Here is an 18,652-nt window from a genome sequence, read left to right on the forward strand (position 1 = left end):
AAGAAGAACTATAGGTAGAAAGATATAATGATGCATATATTTATCTATAAAATTGATGAATACATCACAATAGTAGCACTTTCATAGGAACACCTCACTTTGATTTAATTTTCTTTATTATATTTTAAACTGTGGTAACGAAAAGTATTTATCATGGCGGTAATGACAACCACTCCAATAACGTATGCTTTAGGCGCGCATGATGCCGGATGTCCAAGTTTAGAACATACAAAACTTCTTAATCCATGCAAATTAATCTATGATAAGAATGCTTCCATTTCATAAGCCTTTTTTTCTATTTTCTATGCCAGATGTCCAAGTTGTGTGTGTGTGTGTATATATATATATATATATATATATATATATATATATATATATATATATATATATATATATATATATATATATGAACATACGCACACTTGGGAAAAATCACGTGAAGTGCACGTGACCGAAACTAGTATTTTAAGGAGGTCTCGCCCCCTTTTTTTTTGCTAAACCATCGCCCCCTTTTTCACCTTCCCACTTTTGCCTCCCCCTCCGCCATGGATTCCGAGAGAACTCCCCAGAACTAACCGCCTTCTCCTCTCTCTCTCTCTCTCTCTCTCTCTCAGATCCTTTCCAGTCCGGCGCACGCTATTCTACCTCCCTGCGCCCCCGCAAGCGCGCGATAGCGTCCCTCCCGGCCTTTTCTGCCTTCTTATCCCCGTCGTCTTCCCAAAGGCCTCCTCGTGCCCATACTCGGGCCGGCAGGCAAGCTCGAAACCCTAATTCCCTCTCCGGAGGTGTCCCGGAACCCCATAGGAGGGTCATCCGATCGGAGCCTATCTCGCCCTGGGAAGGAGGATGAGGAGCCGCCGCGGACGGCCCCTGAAGGAGCTGTATGATGCCACGAGGAAGCTCTCAGAACCGGAGGCATGTAAAGTTACCCCCTTTCTTCCTTCTAATCAGGGTTTCTTGTTCGCCCTCCTGAAAGTGGATTCTTTTTAGACCATTTTATGTCTTCCTGAACTGAATTATTTGTTTCGATGGATTTTTTTTGTGAGGATTTGGTTTGTTTGCTCATTTCACGAGATTATTGCTGGGTATGATCAATTATTGAAGGAAAACTAGATTTTACTGTGGCTTTTGTGGGAGAAAGATTACTTTTTTTGCCTGTTTTTATTTCACAATAATTCACTGTAGTTTGTTGTTTTTTAGGGTTTCTGAGTCAGACGGCATGGTTGCATTGCATCGTTATTTGCATAGTTGATTCCGCGAGAAATGATTGCTGTTGTTATGCGAATAGATCTTGAAGCATCCTTGGATTGTGTTCTTTGTGTGGTTTGTTCATGATGATAGTTTGTTGCCCTTTTAATTGCTGAATTTGGTAGTGATATGATGACAATTGTTATTGATGCGAGTTTCTAATCTTCTTTCTAGATCACTCCAGTATTGCAAGGGACATGCCACATCCAAGGACCTATTGATGAGGCTAACTATGATCTACAGAGGACAGATTTGGTAACAGGCATACTTAACATATTTGAACTACTTCCTTTTTCTTCTAAATGTACTGACTTTATGTGCCATTTTCTTTACCAGTGTTATTGTCTAGAGGTTAGTATGAACTATCGCATTCAATTCTTTGTGAAACATTCAATTGTACTGACATACTAAGACTACATGGCCCTTATTCATGTTAGACCGCATGGCCCTTATTCATGTTACTTCTTAGTTTATTCATAGTAAGATAACATGCTAATGTATGCGAGCATGACGGATACATGTCAAAAGTCAAAATGGTACCTTGTAGGCGGCCTACATGTAACATGACATAAATTAAGGTCAGATGTACAACAATAATCGTCAGTTCTTCATTTTTAATGGTTTTTATTTTGGTGTTATCAGTTTTTAGGTTATTTTGTTTCTTATTTTTAGATGCTGTTTTGATGTTAAACCATATTTCAGTTCTAAAATTATTTTTGCAATTTAACATCATTCTGCTAAATTGATCGAAAAGTTGTGAAAGAATTGGCTTTGCGCTTCTCTAAACATTATTTGTTTCTTATTTGTTATATTGCTTTTCCCTGTTAATGCATTTCTTTAGTCTATACATGGACTGCGTGTGTAGATTATTAGATATTCACCCAGACTGTAGTGTGATAATCCTTGCTTGTTAATTTATTAATTATATATATGGGTCTATGCTGTAAAGCAAAGTGCATTAATTCTATTACTTGCTCCTCAAGTTAAATGGTATTATAACCTGAAATTGTTGATGTCTGATCATAGAAAATGCTTCAATGGTTTGCTATGCTTTTATATGTATTATATGCATCTTGTTGAAAAATAAAAAAAATATCCAGTAGATATTCTATATGTTTTGATTATATCTTTTTAAGTTTTTTTTTATATTCAACACTTTGTTGTTGTGCCAAATCTTGATACATTTATCCCTTCCTTTGAAATATAATTAAGGTGCTTTGATTCGTGCTAGAAAGAGACTAGACTCCCATCAAGCTACCTTGCCTGAGTGTAGGCTGAATGATTTTGGGTTTGTCAGGCTTAAGTCCAAAAAGTTTCTTGAAAGTCAAGCCCTAGCTCAAACTTGAGCCCAGCCTAAGGCCTAAATAGGGTCAATTACATTTGGCTAACAGGTTGGTCCAAACTTATGCTTGATTTGGAGAAAGGGTACTGTTGAGGGAAGGAGGCCTAAGCCGCCAAGATAATTGGAGGTCCAAAGGTTGGTGATTGAGACCATGGGGATTGACGAACGGGACAAGGCTGATGTTGCCATAGCAGATCACTGGAGAGAAGGGGCTGAGATTGTGGATTAGTGGAGGGGAGGAGGCTGTAGTCATTGTGGTGGATTGGTGGAGGGAAGGAGGTTGATACTATCATGAATTGGCAGAGGTTAGAGGCTATGGTGGTTGTGAATCATTGCATGGGAGGAGACCGAGGCAGCAATCAGTGGCGGGGAGGAGGCTATGAAGCAACAAATCAACAAAAGGGAGGAGAGGAGGTGAGAAACTTGCTAGTGGCAAGAGATGTGAAGAGGTGAAGACAACAGGGAAGCAGAAGGTCAACAAGTCTGACAGAGGAGAAGAGATGAAGGGGAGAAGAGGGGAGGAAGTCTCTAGAACGAGATGAGAAAGGGGATGTGGGGTTTCATCATTGAATTTTGTAAAAACTTGAACCTGACCATCTATCAATTTCTAATTGATGACTAGGGTATCTTATATAGATATAACACATTGTATAATATATATGTAAACAATAAGTATATAGTATAATATTATTTGTTTCACAATTTCAGGCTAGGCTTGAGCCGAGCCAAGGTTTCCCTAAACTGGGTCCTAAATTTGTTTGGGCCTTTAACTTTCAATCTTGGTCCATTCCAAAATTTAAAATTCTCAGCCCAAGCTTGGCCCAGGCCCATTACCAGCCCTGGCATTCATACTCTTTTGACATCACAGTGTTGCAAATTTGTAGAAAAGATGATTCTTTTTGGGCAGAAGATGGTCACCCACCAGATTCATTAAGATGAAAAAATTGCTTTTGCATGAAGGACTATGATTATTTGCACCTTATTATGAATCTTTAGATTCTATATATCCATTTAGGGACCACTTCGTGTATAGGTAAGGGGTCTTCGATCCATGATTTTTTGTTTATAGGCACTTTAGACCTTCTAGGTCATGCCTGCATTTTCATTTCGCAACCCCATCCTTGAATTTGGTAGTTGATTGCAACATCCTCTTTTCCATCTTGTGGTACCATAACTCTACTTAATACATTGATGCACCTATACATATAGATACTTATCTGCACACAGACATATGCAGACTTGCACAATTTTAACTTGTAAAAGGGCATGTGCAGATGCATTGAAGTGGTCTAAATTTTATCTACATTACAAAAATGAGATTGATAATGATTTAAATCAAGGATTTTGTAGTGTTAGGTTTCTCTCTCAAAGCACTAAAACTAAGTAGATATGATGATAATTGGTAAGAATAATCCTATAATGATAAGCTAGGATTTTTTAATGGAGTTCTAGAAGCTTTAAGAAGAGCTACTCTAAAATTCTAGACTTGGGATAGGGAGAGCATGCTAAAAGGTGGGTGGAGTTTGCACATGTAAGCTAGGTGAAGATTCAAAGGGTAGTTAATTATAATCATACTTTTTCAAATTCTTTTAATTTTCATTCTATGTAAGTATTAGTTGAGCCTCTCTAGAAATTAGATGTTTTGAAAAGTGAAACAACACAAAATGAAGTGGTTGGACTCAGCTACAGACTCCAGAGGGCAAGTTTATTTCCCTTTTTTTTTTTGCAACAGTTGCCGAAAGTGAAAAACCAGTACATAAAATCAGTCCTGGCTAGCCAACCCAATGGGTTGAATGGTCATCTAGCTTGATCTTTGGTTTGGATAAATGCAAAATAAGGAAACTTGTGTATTTATAAGAGCTACTTGGATTGGTCATTTAATTGGCAACCTTCTTGGTCTGTTTTGGTTTTAGATCCGCCAGTTATACCTTATTTATTATTTATTATAAAAAAATATTTTTGGTGTTGAATTAGGGGTTAGGTTTTGTCCACCTAAGGCATCATGGGCAAAAAGCAGCTACAACTTCCTCTCTCGTCAACTCTCAACCTTGCTCAAGTCCTTAAGTTTAACCTATAACATTGTGACTTCTTCAACAGGCAAAACTGGGTATGGAAATTGGTGCTATATTCCTTTGTCTTCTAATCTTTACTCTCACCCCTCCAAGATCTAGACCTTGGCTTTGGCCCAAGCCTCAAGTCTCAAGCTCAAGACCTTAGAACCTCTCCTTGGCATGGAAGGTGGCTATGGATCCCAAAGTCTCGTCTCAACCCTCAAGCTGCATAACTTAAGGCCTCAAAACTCAAACCCTCAAGGCTCAAACTTTGACTTAACGGTTTCTTCATGGAAGGCGACTTGGGTGAGGAAAGTGGCCATCACTCCTCCCATCTCAAGCCTCTACTGTAGTCACTTTAGACCTCAACCTCAAGCTTTTGATGCTCCTATGCTTGTACATATGTTGATTGATTCATTGAAAGTTGTCTAAATTCATGATGACATCAAACTATGTTTTTGTTTTGAGAATTTTGATTGGTTATATCTTAGTAATATACTATCAATGAAGAAACTATATAGGAGGATATCATTATATTATGCATTATTCTGATGTTATGTGATTGTACAGCATGCTAAAAACTGTTAGACAGGTGCTTAAAAAAAGAAAGTTTGAGAGGTTTTATCATATATATATATATATATATATATATATATATATATATATATATGCTATTCTATTGATTTTTCTATTCATTATTGGTGGTTGATATATTTATTGTAATGATAACATCATTTTCCTTTTTGTTTGATGCAGTGTTTGAATTGGTGGTCAATGACTCAGTCTCATTTCTGGTTGGATGAGTAATGTGGTTTTTAAACATTGCAAAAATCAACTTTATGATGGACATTCAAAGTGTTGCATAATTTTACTGTAGTAGGAATTTAACAATTTTAGATAGCTGAAATTGTACTAACCCTGGTCCAGTTGGTCAAGGTAAACCATGATAGTGTAGTGCAGGCAAGTTGGGTCAGATCCTATCCAATTGAGCTATTGCCAGTTGACTTGTGTGATCGAGTTAATCAAGTCTTGATTAGTATCTCGGATTGGCCCTGTTTGATAATGCATATAGGGTTGGATTTTATCGAGTCCAATCTATCAGATCTCATGTGATAAGATCAGCTCACAGGTCCTACCTTAGTTCCTATGTTTCTCATTTAATTGTAGAATGCGAGCTGTTCTCTTTGATCTGATTCCTTAACTCTGAGGACCATCAAATTGTCTATTCTCTTGTAATTTTCACTGCCACTATATACTTCTGCAATATTTAATATGTTGCATGTTTTATATCTATGCAGAAGTAGTAAATGCCTGCTTCAACTGTATAAGGAACATTTTTTGTTTCCCTTCAACCTGCCAATTATATTTCATTCTTTACTGATGATGTTTGTCTGCTTATTAATAAGATGTTAGATATTTTAGTCAAATTGTCTATTCTCTTGTAATTTTGGCAGCCACTATATACTTCTGCAATATTTAATATGGTGCATGTTTCATCTCTATGCAGAAGTATTAAATGCCTGCTTCAACTGTATAGGGAGCATTTTTTGTTTCCCTTCAACCTGTCAATTTTATTTCATTCTTTACCGATGATGTTTGTCTGCTTATTAATAAGATGTTAGATATTTTAGTGTGTTTATGTCGTGGTTTTACTGTTTTTGAATTATGTCATACTTCTACTGTTTTTTTGAATGATGTTGTGCTTTTATTGTAAAACACCAGGAAGGGAGATTATCCACATCAAACATACTTAAGTGCATAAACACATAATGTAATTGCATGTTCCTATAAACCTCCAGTGCAGTCTTTCTGTATCAGTTTTGAAGCTCTGAGGTCATTATATTTGATATATGATGTTTTAACAAGTTGCATATTGAATTTTCTTTCACTTGTCTACAATAGGGTGATTTTCCAGTTGAAGGAAGACACTTACTTGTGAATGAAAAACTTTGCACCAGAGCAGAACCTGGTACGTGCAACGTATGTTCTGCTCCTTGCATATCTTGTTTGCACTTAAAGCGAACTGTGCTGATCATGGAATCAAAAATCAAGGATGGGCTTTCACATGACACTTCTGGGAGAAAAGATGATAGTTCTGTTATTGGTGACAAAGTGCCTAATTATAGCAGCAGAGAATGTGATGATCAGCAGCATGAATCTAGTGAAACTAGTAATTTTCTAAGCTCTACTTCAAGTCATAATTCATGTTTTGAAAATTTTGAAAGTAAAGCAAGATTCAGAGACTTAATTAGAGATGATGCATCAGAAGATGTTAAAACACCCTATAAGGAGTCTTCAGATGAAGCAGTTAAGCTTCTTTTGGAGCAAACCAATGTTTCTTCTCATAGTGCCCTTCCCTCTCACAGCCAGACAAGATCTGGTCTGCACCATAAAACACACTCAGATCTAGTTGACGAGCAGCATGTATTAGAATGCCATGGGGATAGCATTTCATGTATTTCTGGTATTACGAATGCCAGCACTGCAGTCCATGCTCCTCATATGGACTCAGACGATAAAAATGCAACATCCAGCATTCCATCAACTGGTAATTTACTCGCCAGAAAATCTGAAAAGCCGGTCCAGAATGAAGCTCACCCTGACTGTCGAATTGATGAAATAAAAGAGAGTCAGAATGAATTTCAAATGCCTAGCACATTGCTCGAAGAATCTTTACAGAAGAATAATGGTTCTAGTTCTGCAATAGCTGGCTCTTCCCCCATGTATGAACATTCAGAGTTCCATCCATCAAAAAGCGATAATTCTTCCCATTGTAATTATGTTTCCAAGGAAAGAAATGCATGTGATCAATTTCCAGCAGTTGAAATTCCGAAATGCTTAGGCAATGAGGAATCTTCACTAGCACAAGAATTAGTTGCTGGCAGTATTGATGGGCAAGAAAATACTGCACGTGCAAACAGTGAAATTAATAAAGAAAGCAGCACAACAAGTGAATCTGCTTCAGTTTCTCTGAAGGATACTGATGCATGCATGGGAACTGAAATTGGAACTGGCAGTAGGATCCCTCACCCTGACTGTCGAATTGATGAAATAAAAGAGAGTCAGAATGAATTTCAAATGCCTAGCACATTGCTCGAAGAATCTTTACAGAAGAATAATGGTTCTAGTTCTGCAATAGCTGGCTCTTCCCCCATGTATGAACATTCAGAGTTCCATCCATCAAAAAGCGATAATTCTTCCCATTGTAATTATGTTTCCAAGGAAAGAAATGCATGTGATCAATTTCCAGCAGTTGAAATTCCGAAATGCTTAGGCAATGAGGAATCTTCACTAGCACAAGAATTAGTTGCTGGCAGTATTGATGGGCAAGAAAATACTGCACGTGCAAACAGTGAAATTAATAAAGAAAGCAGCACAACAAGTGAATCTGCTTCAGTTTCTCTGAAGGATACTGATGCATGCATGGGAACTGAAATTGGAACTGGCAGTAGGATCCCATCTGATGATGCTAAGAAGGCCAGCTTCATGAAAGAGCCACCTGGAAAGTCCAATTTGTTGTTAGAGACAGCTAATACTCAGGTATCCGAGATCCAACCTCGGACAACCTCGGACAATGAAATTGAGGATGATGTGAGTGCATTTCCTATCTCCAAATTATCTCATATAGAATATCTTATTTAATGCACTCTGAGTCTCTACTTTCTCGCATGATTTTAACAGATCAATGAGGTTGCATTTAAGCCATAATAGAAATGCTAAATAATTCATCAATGGCAGAACTATAAGAAGGTTTTAATATCATGAAATTTTGTAACATCCTGGGTCTCTCAGAGGGCTCTTTTGTGTACTCACTGTCCTGCAATCCTTCGTTTGTTTCTCTTTTCTTTTCTTCTTACTTCTACTGTTGTCTGAAGATATTGTAGGATGCTTATTCATTTCTAAATCATGCTTAATCATATTGTGTTTGCAGTATTTCTATGTTCATCTGTATGCTTTTATTCACAATCTTCTTTTGTTTTTTTATTCCTGAAGCAAAGTAGGCAGGGGATTCTTAAGATAAGATAGTTGTTATGATGGTAATCTAGAAGTGTTCAAGTCCTTTAAATCAAGGTCTCGTCTTTGGAGGAAAATATCTTAGCTAGCATAAACTAGAAGTTCATCCCATATTTCCTTGTATGATACTGAAAAGGATGTCAAATCTAGCATAACCTGAAACATTAAAAAGATAAAGGATCGATAGCATATCTTTGTGGCTCTTTCAAAATTACATTAGTTGCAATTGCCAATTAGTTCTCATGTGTAGGTATTTATTAAATTGCATCAGAGAAATATGAATTTTCTTATTTACAAATTATGTCATCTCTAAGTCTGAATCATCACATCTTATGTTTTCCTCCTAAAAGCCCATGCCTGCAGCTTGAGTGAAATGTGGGTCTCCAGCACCCCATTTTTTCAAAGAATAACCATGATTATAATTACTAAGCCTTCTTGTAACTCTGTGGTCAACTTTACAAGTCCTCATTTGCCAAATTTTTGGGCTCTGTGGCTGTTTGCTGTCCTTGATTGACTTATCTAGTCCATGCATCCCCACTCAAACTTGTTCATAGCCTAATAACTACTGTTAACTAAATTTATTTATCTCGAGCATGACAACTAATTTGTAATGCAATGACTGTATTTGTTGCCTTCATTGTTTTCATATATATTTGTGATAAGGCCAATAATAACCATATGGACTTCTGCTCACATAGAAAAATGGCTGATTGCATTTTTGAAGTTTTTTGAGAATTTTTATTAAGCTTAAAGAAAGGGAACAAAGCTAGGGTATTAAGAAGATTTGTCATAAGTTAATCCCTAGAGACTGCTTCTAGCAAAAGCATCATAAAAATTAGGAAAAAAAACTCATTCCTAACGAAGTTGAAGATCTTATTTTGATTGGGTTTTTGAGGTAGTTTAAAATAAGTTGAAGTGTTGAACAGACTTTACAGTTCACATTTTGGAGGACTTGGCTGAGACAATGGACTAAGATCCATGTGGCCGACCACAAACTAATTGTGTAGTGTTTGTGATTTATGTTTTGTTTACCAGAAGCTGCAATCTAATTGCTTCCAATGATCTAAGGGGAGTGTAGAAAGAATGTTGATTTCACAGTTAAATTGGTTGACAAGTGGTATTTGCAATCTGAGGTCATGAAGCATAACCAAACTTAACCATTGATCTGAATTATTTAAAGAGCCGACTCCACCATTGAGGAGAGAGGGGTGAGATGGAAGCATAAAGTAGAGATCATTTACTTGAAGTGCCATGATCAAATGGGGCCTCCTATTGGAAATGAAGATTTGGTTCATTATTCAAATTTCTAATAGCACCAGTCAATCTAAAGTGGCTTAGATTCCCTAGCATGCTAGTCAGCGGTCACAAAACTAGGGTGCATAGTTGACAGTGAAAGATACGAAGGAAATATATTGGTGCGAAACGTATCTGTGAACAACTGTCACCAAGCATTCACGGCATCTAGCCATATTGGAAATATCCTGATAGAAGGGCATGTTTCGACAAAATTTAGAAAACATTTGCAATCTATTTTGTGAATTATTCTGAAATTATTAAGAAAATAAAAAAAACTTCTTTATTTGGCTGATGTAATATTTGGGTGACATGCATTTGTTGAATATTTTTAGAAATTGTTTCATAATGTTATGAGAATTGCTTTACTAGGAAATTTGCTATTAAAGTTCTGGTCTGCTAAGTGCGGTGAACATTGAATTAGTGTGGGTTCTTCCCTTCATTGAGAATAAGCATCCTTCAAGGCACTCCTTTTCAGTGGGGCTACTCTAGCATAAATCCTAGATACCATGCATGAGTGTTAGCTTTCATGTTTATCCTAATGTAAGTTTCACTCGTGAATACATGTCAGAACAATGTGGCAGGGCAACATTGACTTTTTATAAGCATTACAAGCTGTTGGGTCCAGAGGTACAATTGTGTCTGGATTTCTCCTATATCACTGTATTATATTATAACTGTGTTATATTATAATGAACCTTATCCCAGCCAATCCCAGCCATCTAGGTTAAGTCTCTGGATACCTTTATTTAATGGGTAACGGCAATGGACCGAAGGAGGAGGAAGGAAAAACATAATCAATTGGCTATAAACACAAAGCAAAATAATTGATGTTAACAATTTCATTCACCTTGCATTGTTTGGTTGAAATTTGTTTCTTTCTTATTCCTGCCAGCCATCCCATGTAGCTGTAATAAGATTGCTGGTTATAGCTTTATTATCAAGTGAAATTGAGAAGTTTGTGACAGATTTTATATGAAATGTATAATGTATGTATCTAATTGTTCCCTTGTCGATTTCTCTATGTATAACTTATTGTGTGGTCTTTGGGGGACGTCTTGAGCTTTCTAACCGATCATCAAAGAGGACAGATCTAAAGTCTTTCTATGCAATCAGCTGAAAGGTCTCCAAGAAGGCATATTATTTAGATCAAATCATATCTGAATTCAAGTTGTTCTAGCATGAATAATTCCTACTAATCTTTTGGCTTTACTTCATGTTTCACTTTTATAAAATTCTATCGAAGTTCCAGTTTTAGCTACTCCTTCCAAACATATTAATTAAAAAAATTAAATTAATAAGAACTTTTGTTTGAAGTTTTTATATTATGTTGAGGCAATTGAATTTTTGTTTGTCCTTAAGCCTCCAAAGGAGCTGTGCAACATAATTTTTGTCAATTTTGAGGTTTTATGTTATTTATTTGATATTCATGTGCTTTTTGATTTAGGTAAAAGTCTGTGATATCTGTGGAGATGCAGGTCGGGAAGAGTTACTTGCTATTTGCAGTAGATGTAGTGATGGTGCAGAGCACACGTAAGCCCCTTTTTATTTTGAGTTTGTTGCTTTATTCTTAATAACGCACCATATAGAGTTCTTTTAATCAGGGATAAACACATTAACAACCCTTTGCTTTCAACCAGTTACTGTATGCGAATGATGTTGGACAAACTTCCAGAAGATGACTGGTTATGTGAAGAATGCAAACTCAAGGAAGAAACTGAAAATCAGAGGACAGATAAGTTTCAAGCAACGAGTAAAATGTTAGAAGTACCTTTTCTGAATGAGAAAGATCAGAGTTCTGGAAGCGTGTTTAACCCCAAAGTTTTGCCTAATTTGGAGACCAAGGAAATAAATTCAGATATTAAAGGGGCTAAAGGACTTCAAAGTTCTCAAATCTCAACTAAGAGGCACATAGAGAATATAGTGGTAACTTCAGTGACTGGCAGCTTGGAGGCAGGTGGTGGGTCAATAGGGATAACAAGTCCTAGGAAAAATACTGTGTTATCACATGAGAGTTCATTCAATAACTTGGATGTTGGAATCGCAAAGCCAGCTAATCTATCACCATCATGTGGAGGTCAGTCAGGGAGTGTCTCTCAGCCCATTGTCTACTCACAAGCTTTTTCTGGTCCTAATTCATCCAAGATTCAACCAGAGTTTGAATCAACAAGAGGTAATTTGCATATAATGTCTTTAAATTTGATCCTTATTGTTTTATAGCTAAGAGATATAACATTTCAGATATGGTTTGCTGCAGGATTATTGTCAAAGTCGGTGTCTTTCAAAAGTTCAAAAATGCCAAAAGTCAAACAGTTGATTGAAAGTGTTCCTCTTAGACAAAAAGTGACCAGTTCCAGTGACTCAACAAAGGAGGGGATGGTCAAAACAAGTAGAAAATCTGCATCTTTTAAGAGCACGAGCTCAGGTTGCAGTGCTGAGTCAGCAAATAAAACCCAGCCCTTTGATCTACTCAGGGCAGAGGATCCAAGAGGAGTGAAACAGTTAAAAGAAATAAATGTAATAAATAGGAAGAATTCTTCTATATCAGATTGCCCTTCCATTAGTCCTTTGGTATCAGCTAGTACCAGCACTCCTTTTCCAAAGGTGGATATAAAGTTTAAACAGCATGATGGGAAGTCGAACAAAATTCCTGATTCAAGCAATGTTGGCACAGACAGAGGATCAAATAATGCAAACAATCTAGGTAAACGTATCCTTCTCAAGTGGGCCTGTCTGCATGTACCTTGCTTGCATCTCTTGTATTTGCCTATTTTGTTATTTATAATAACTTAATATTTTTTCTATTTTTTTCACTCTGTGGCCTATTAGGATGTAAAGAAGTGAAGAAGCAGTCATCATTTTCATCAAGAACCTGTGGAAGTACTCCTTCAATTGGATTACGAAAGTCTGAGGATCAAAAGCCTTGCCAGCCTGTCTCAAAGGAAAATGGCTGTGCAAGTTTTGCTGCTGCTGCTGCTAGATCATGCTGTAACCCGGACTCAATTCAACGATGCAATACACCTCAGGCTGCAGAATCCACACATCGAGATGAAAAAACAAAGGACCGTACCTTTTCCAGCAGCTCAAGGCAATCAGCTTCAGGCAGCAGTCGAATATTACGTTGTCAAAGGTGTAATGAAACAGGTCATACGGCACAATTCTGTGCAGTTGACAAACTTCGCATGTCTGCTGTTAAGCCTTCAGCTGAGCGAAATTTGAGGGAGGGGAGTTACAAAAACAGTAAGTGGAATGATGTGGTGGAAGTGACAAATTCAAAAACTATACCATTAAAAAATATTAGATCACCAGATCGATCTGAGGAAATTTCAACATCGAGTGCTGATCAGAATTCTGAAGTAACTTCTAAAGATTTTCTATCAGGTTCTTTAAGTTGTCCAAGAAATCTACCTTCCATGGAAGGAACAGCTGATGGGCAAGAAATATTGAGAAGCTCTGCTGATTTTAGCAAAGCATCAGTTGCCATTAATGTGAGGCAGAATACCTCTTACCAAGAGGAAACTGTATGTGTTTCAAAAGATGGCAATATAAATACAATTCTTAACACTTCAATTAAGTTGAATGTGAAGCCTCACATGCAGATCTTGCCTCGTCAAGCTTCCGTTCTTGCATATCCATTAAAAGCATCAATATTCCCAAAGCTTGAGTTCATTTGGCAGTATGAACTTCACTCTCTTGGTTCATATGGTTTATCCCAATGTTTGACTTCATCTGGCTTAGATAACTAATCCATTAGATAATGCTACTTAATTTTCAGGATGTTTGATCTTTTTTATTTTACATGCAGAGGTGGTTTTAACGTGCTGAGAACCGGGGGATGTTCAGAGCTCTGTGATGGTCTTCAGGCTCACCCATCAACTAGTGTGTCACCAAAAGCACTTGAAGCCGCAATCCAGTTTCCTTGCATGATCCAACTGGAGGAAGTTGTTCGCCATAGCGCATGGCCTTCACAGTTTCAGGAGAACAGTCCCAAAGAAGATAATATTGCTCTTTTTTTCTTTGCCAAAGACTTTGAGAGGTTGGTTAGACCAAAATTTCACTTTGTTCTTGTAAATATACTATTAGGCCCTGCATGATGATGTGAAAAATTAACTTCTCTGTATGTTTGGTCTGACAGTTACAAGAATAATTACAGCAAGCTGTTGGAAAACATGATTAAGAATGATTTGGGGCTAAGAGGGAACATGGATGGGGCTGAACTTCTTATATTTCCATCAAATCTGTTACCTGAGAACTCTCAGCGTAAGAAACGTTCTCCTTGCATATTGTTGTCGCAAAGGGTGTTTGTCCATGCATAGTTGATGTCATAATAGCCAAAGACAATATGTACTTCTGACATAATTTTGTGGGCGTTCATTCTTTTCATATAAATGAAAGTCATCTGATTAAAAAGATGTTTTTTTTCAGGATGGAACAACTTACTCTTCCTTTGGAGTGTATTCAGAGAAAGGAAGAAAAAATGCTTAGGTTACATGCCTGCCTTGCAGGAGAAGCTCAATAGGCCCAATTTGAACATGGAGCCCCTGGATCAAGATTTGCCTGCCCCAATTATTTCAGGAGTTTCTGAAATAAGTTCTCAAGAGAATTCAAATAAGGAATTATCCAGGTCTGAAAGATCACCGAAGAGGAAAAAGGTCCATTTAACTAGCAATGTAGATTTTCGAGATAATTCATCTTCAGGAAACAAGGATTGGACTTGCAGTGCACAAGAATATTCTGTTGTGAAACCCTTGCATCAGGAAGCAGTTGATAATAAAATGCCACTGAAGCAGGCTTCATGTTCACTCCCCCTAAGCAGCTTGGGACAAAACACATATCGTATTTGTCCTGAATCAAATCTTTGGATGAACTCTGAGCAGTCATACCTAGGTGTTGCCACTTGGCTGGTGAGCTCTACTTCATTTTCCACAGGCTTTCTTTCTGAATTTTTATTATTTATAAATCATTGCTACATCTTTCACATATTCATTATAGGGATATGTCAAATGGCTCAAACTACCATTGGCAATAACTTATTGTTTCTAGATGCAGATACTATTTCAACTGCTCATGGTGCATCACATTATAGCTGGAGTGTTCTGCCATTCCAGTAGTTAATCCTGTTATCGATCTGTGTGTTATCCAAAAACCAATTATTTTAGTATATCCATTTCACTATGTGCGCTTTTTTTGCACACTGCTGACTTATTTTTTAAGCTAATGATATAGCGCAAAGTGATTCATTTCCAGAGTAATCAGAACTATTGCTAGCACTTAAAAGCATTTATAAAACAAGTAGCCAAAAAAAGAAATGTAAAGCATTGAGTTTGTTAATCGGTTGGACTTTGTTTTCTTAAGCTTAGTCTTCACAGAACCAAGATCCAGTAGGTCACCGTAGAATTGATTTGCCAATACTAGAATAAATTCTTACTATCTGCTTATGCATGAAGTTAAGATCAAGTACAGAAACCTCACTTGAAGAAGAGGAAAAAAGGATTACCTTGTGTTGACATGAAGTCAAACAGAACTCTCATGAGCGGTGCTAGTGAGTCCTTGAACAACTTTTGTTAGCCAGGCTACTCTTTCTCAGGATCTGAGACCTGGAACCTCTATACGGATCCTCATGCGCAATTGCTTTCATGGCTGTCTGACATGCCTTCCACGGATGATGAATGTCAGTATATCAGGGAACTGAACCAAGAGCATGGTTTCATCAACTGGTTTGTGATTCTCTGCTCGGTCTAGATCTTATTCTGTAATCACATAGCACATCCAACTATCTTTAAGATGGGTTTGTTGATCATGACACCATATCTTATTATCATAGCTAACATGGGAGACCCATATAATGTCTTGCATCTGTGAATTTTCTAAGCAACTCATCAACCTATGCATGCTTCTTGTACAAATTGGTGATTTTAATCACCAGCTTGTATTAATCTCTGGTGTGCATGCATATGTGCACCATGTCATACAACCACGGAGTAATTTGAGTTTTCCATGCTTTTCATTGTTGTTGCTTTTCCAACCTCTCATCCTTGGTTAACATGTGCTCATCTTTCTTCAGAATAATTTCAGTGACAATTCAGATGGCAGAGAAGATGCTGAGCATTTACATCACGCAACTAGTGTGCAGACTAGCCATAGTGAAAATAGAGCGTCGCCTGCATACTCAGTTTCCTCATACTGCAGACAAGGTGATTGTCCCACTTTTTTTATACATTTTATCTGACTTATTCAAGTATTTCAGCTCATTCTTTCTCAACTTCAAGAAGCAGGTACTGAAATCAAAGAAAAAGACAGCTTTATGATTAATCAATCTGCTTTGAATAAAGACCCACAGGAGAATGCGGTAGAGATAGACCATGTCAGCTCGAGGCCTAACAGGAAGCAAATGCAATCAATCACCATGGAAAAACTGTCACATATTTCTGTTAAAACAATTCTGTGGAAAGAAGAGGCAAACTGTTCCGTCAGTGATGAAAAAGAACACAAGAAGATGAAGCTTGACAATGGAGGATTTTTGAGCAGTAAATTATCATCAAAAGTACATCCACTGTCATCTAGCTTCATGAATGATAGCATCCACAATGAAACAATTGCTGAGAGCTCAGGAAGTGTTGAAAAGAACTTCTTTGCAGTGGATTCAGGTTCCATATGGGGTAAAAAGGCAGAAAACTTCATATGTCTTTCTTCAAACCATGAAGATTCACCAGAATCCAGTGCCCCAGATCTTAAACTAGCTTTGGGAGGGAAAAAGAGATCACTGGAACAGGATATTTTGCCCTTGTTTCCTTCAAAGTTGTGTGTAAAGAGTAACCAAGATAAGCCGCCTGCCCCTGCAGTGGATGATGGAGATGATGTCTCAGCATCACTTTCTCTGTCGCTTGCTTTTCCTGCCTTGGAAAAGGAACATACGGCCAAATCTGTTTCTAAACCAAGCAGCTGATGCCTGTCAAGCCTAGTGCTAACACATCCTTTTTCGTCTTTGGTAGCTTTACGGACACTTGAATCGGTTGGGAGCATGCTAGGCCTGTAAGTTTTAACCAACTGGTGGAGTCAATAGCATACCAATCATTGAGGATCATCAAGGGCAATGTCAGAGCCCTTGTCCATATGTTCATTATCCATGCAAAATCCATTTCATTCTTGACTTTATTTTTTTCATTTCTTGCTTCATAGTGCAGAGTCACGGTTGTCTGTATAAAAAAGAAGGCAGGCTGCAATTTTAGCAACATCTGGGGCTCTCAGGATATGTATTTTGTAAGTTATCATGATTACACTTCTTTGCCTTGTTATGTCTATTTTGCGAAAATATATGGGGCATATTTTAGCAGATGGCCGTCTAGATGTCAATGGACGCTAAGATATACCAGCAACTCATATGAGAAGAGGCATGCCTAAAAGCAGCAATTTTCTCGCTTTGTGCAGCACTGATCGACAAGTTGGATATATTGAAGCAGTTGCTTGCTGAATTGGGTTGGCTCCCAAGCTGTCTCTGATCGATGGAGCTTGTTTGCTGGCAGCTCAGGTTATAAGAAATTCATCATGTACCATTGTCTGCAGCAATTATCTGCTTGGAATGTACATTTCAAAGAACAGTCTCATAGTTTTTCAGGTATAACATGGATTCCAGCATGGGTTCCACAAAGTATCTTCCCATAAAGGTTGTATGGCTGGTGCTTCCTTGAAGCAAGTTCTTTCTCATCTGGATACTTGGTGCAGCTTGTTATGCTCCCTGGGCTTAACTCTTCTTACGTTCTTTGCATTTTCTGGAGTCCCCATGTGAGAGCAGCAAGGGAAAAACGTTATCAGAGGTCATGTCCAAGCTCATGCCACCATGCTAGCCTGAAGTGTCAGCGCAGATCCTTGGAGATCACTTCAAATAAACCGAGAGATGCCCTCTTCAGATTGAAGTATCAGAGATAACTATTCTATTTAAGATCTAGTTGCTGGGCAGGCTAAATATGTTTTGGCAAGTGAACGTACAGGATGTTGGACTCTTTATCCACTTACTGAAAGAACTGGTACTTTTGACATTGTAAAGGCGTATCCGTGGTCTTGACAGTTAAAGAATGAGCACAAATTATGTGGAGACTCAGAAGTGGAAATATGATTGCTGTCCATGAATTCCAACGTATTATTGCGTCGGTGCAAGCTGCTTCTTGTGTATGCCATAGGATAAATCCCATGATTTGTTAAATTTATTAGCCTCGGTTTCATGATTAGTTAAATTCTGATGCTTGTAAAGCCCATGAGATGTGGAACCGCTCAAAATAAGAAACTCAGCTTTTAGTGAGTTATAGTGCTGATGAATCTTGTAATCTTTTACATATCTATTCAAAAGAATGAATTTACTAATTTGATTATTCCTTTTGCAACTTTATGCTTCAATGCACTGGACTGTTGCATCGACTATGGGATCCGTTGGTTCCATTGTTTGGGCTTCTGCAGATCTTGTTAATAGATGGAGCTCTTTTGGTTTTCCAAATGCTGAAGGCAAATTTGCGATCTTCAACGTTCCAAATTCTGCAGCTTGACACCCAACCGGAACTGTATATTAAGTTGCAGCAGCTGAGGGCAATCAACTCTGATGCAGTCAAGTTGCTCCTGTACTAATTTTTGCTTTACAAGCTGAACTTGGCGTGAGCTGGATATGTTTTTGAATGATTAGAAAAGATTTGCTAAGTGCTACTATTGAACTTAA

At 37.6% G+C, this 18,652-nt stretch overlaps 1 protein-coding gene across 23 annotated transcripts; it reads left to right on the forward strand.

The window, feature by feature from the left end:
- Window positions 1-493: 493 nt before the first annotated feature.
- Window positions 494-18,314, forward strand: LOC120104414 (uncharacterized). Of its 23 annotated transcripts, none has more exons than XR_016396670.1 (15): window positions 494-915; window positions 1,423-1,503; window positions 6,544-8,232; window positions 11,396-11,481; window positions 11,589-12,121; window positions 12,206-12,652; window positions 12,778-13,624; window positions 13,754-13,984; window positions 14,084-14,208; window positions 14,374-14,852; window positions 16,013-16,142; window positions 16,224-16,980; window positions 17,128-17,208; window positions 17,377-17,476; window positions 17,564-18,314. XR_016396670.1 is itself a non-coding variant. In XM_088705734.2 (14 exons), the coding sequence occupies exons 2-14, from the start codon at window positions 1,264-1,266 to the stop codon at window positions 16,892-16,894; spliced, it is 5,394 nt and encodes a 1,797-aa protein (XP_088561860.2). In that variant the 5' UTR covers window positions 500-915; window positions 1,201-1,263; the 3' UTR covers window positions 16,895-18,314. The 23 variants fall into 23 exon arrangements, 13 of the variants coding, with proteins under 13 accessions (XP_088561861.2, XP_088561860.2, XP_088561864.2 ...); XR_015969418.2 differs by adding an exon at window positions 1,585-1,599 and having other exon boundaries at window positions 500-915; window positions 16,224-17,208; XR_015969421.2 differs by adding an exon at window positions 1,585-1,599 and having other exon boundaries at window positions 500-915; window positions 17,377-18,314.
- The last annotated feature ends 338 nt before the right edge of the window (window positions 18,315-18,652 follow it).

This window comes from Phoenix dactylifera, chromosome 10 (genome assembly GCF_051530095.1).
Source record: "Phoenix dactylifera cultivar Ajwa chromosome 10, Ajwa_hap1_PhDact_Kaust_v1.1, whole genome shotgun sequence".
Lineage (NCBI taxonomy): Eukaryota > Viridiplantae > Streptophyta > Magnoliopsida > Arecales > Arecaceae > Phoenix > Phoenix dactylifera.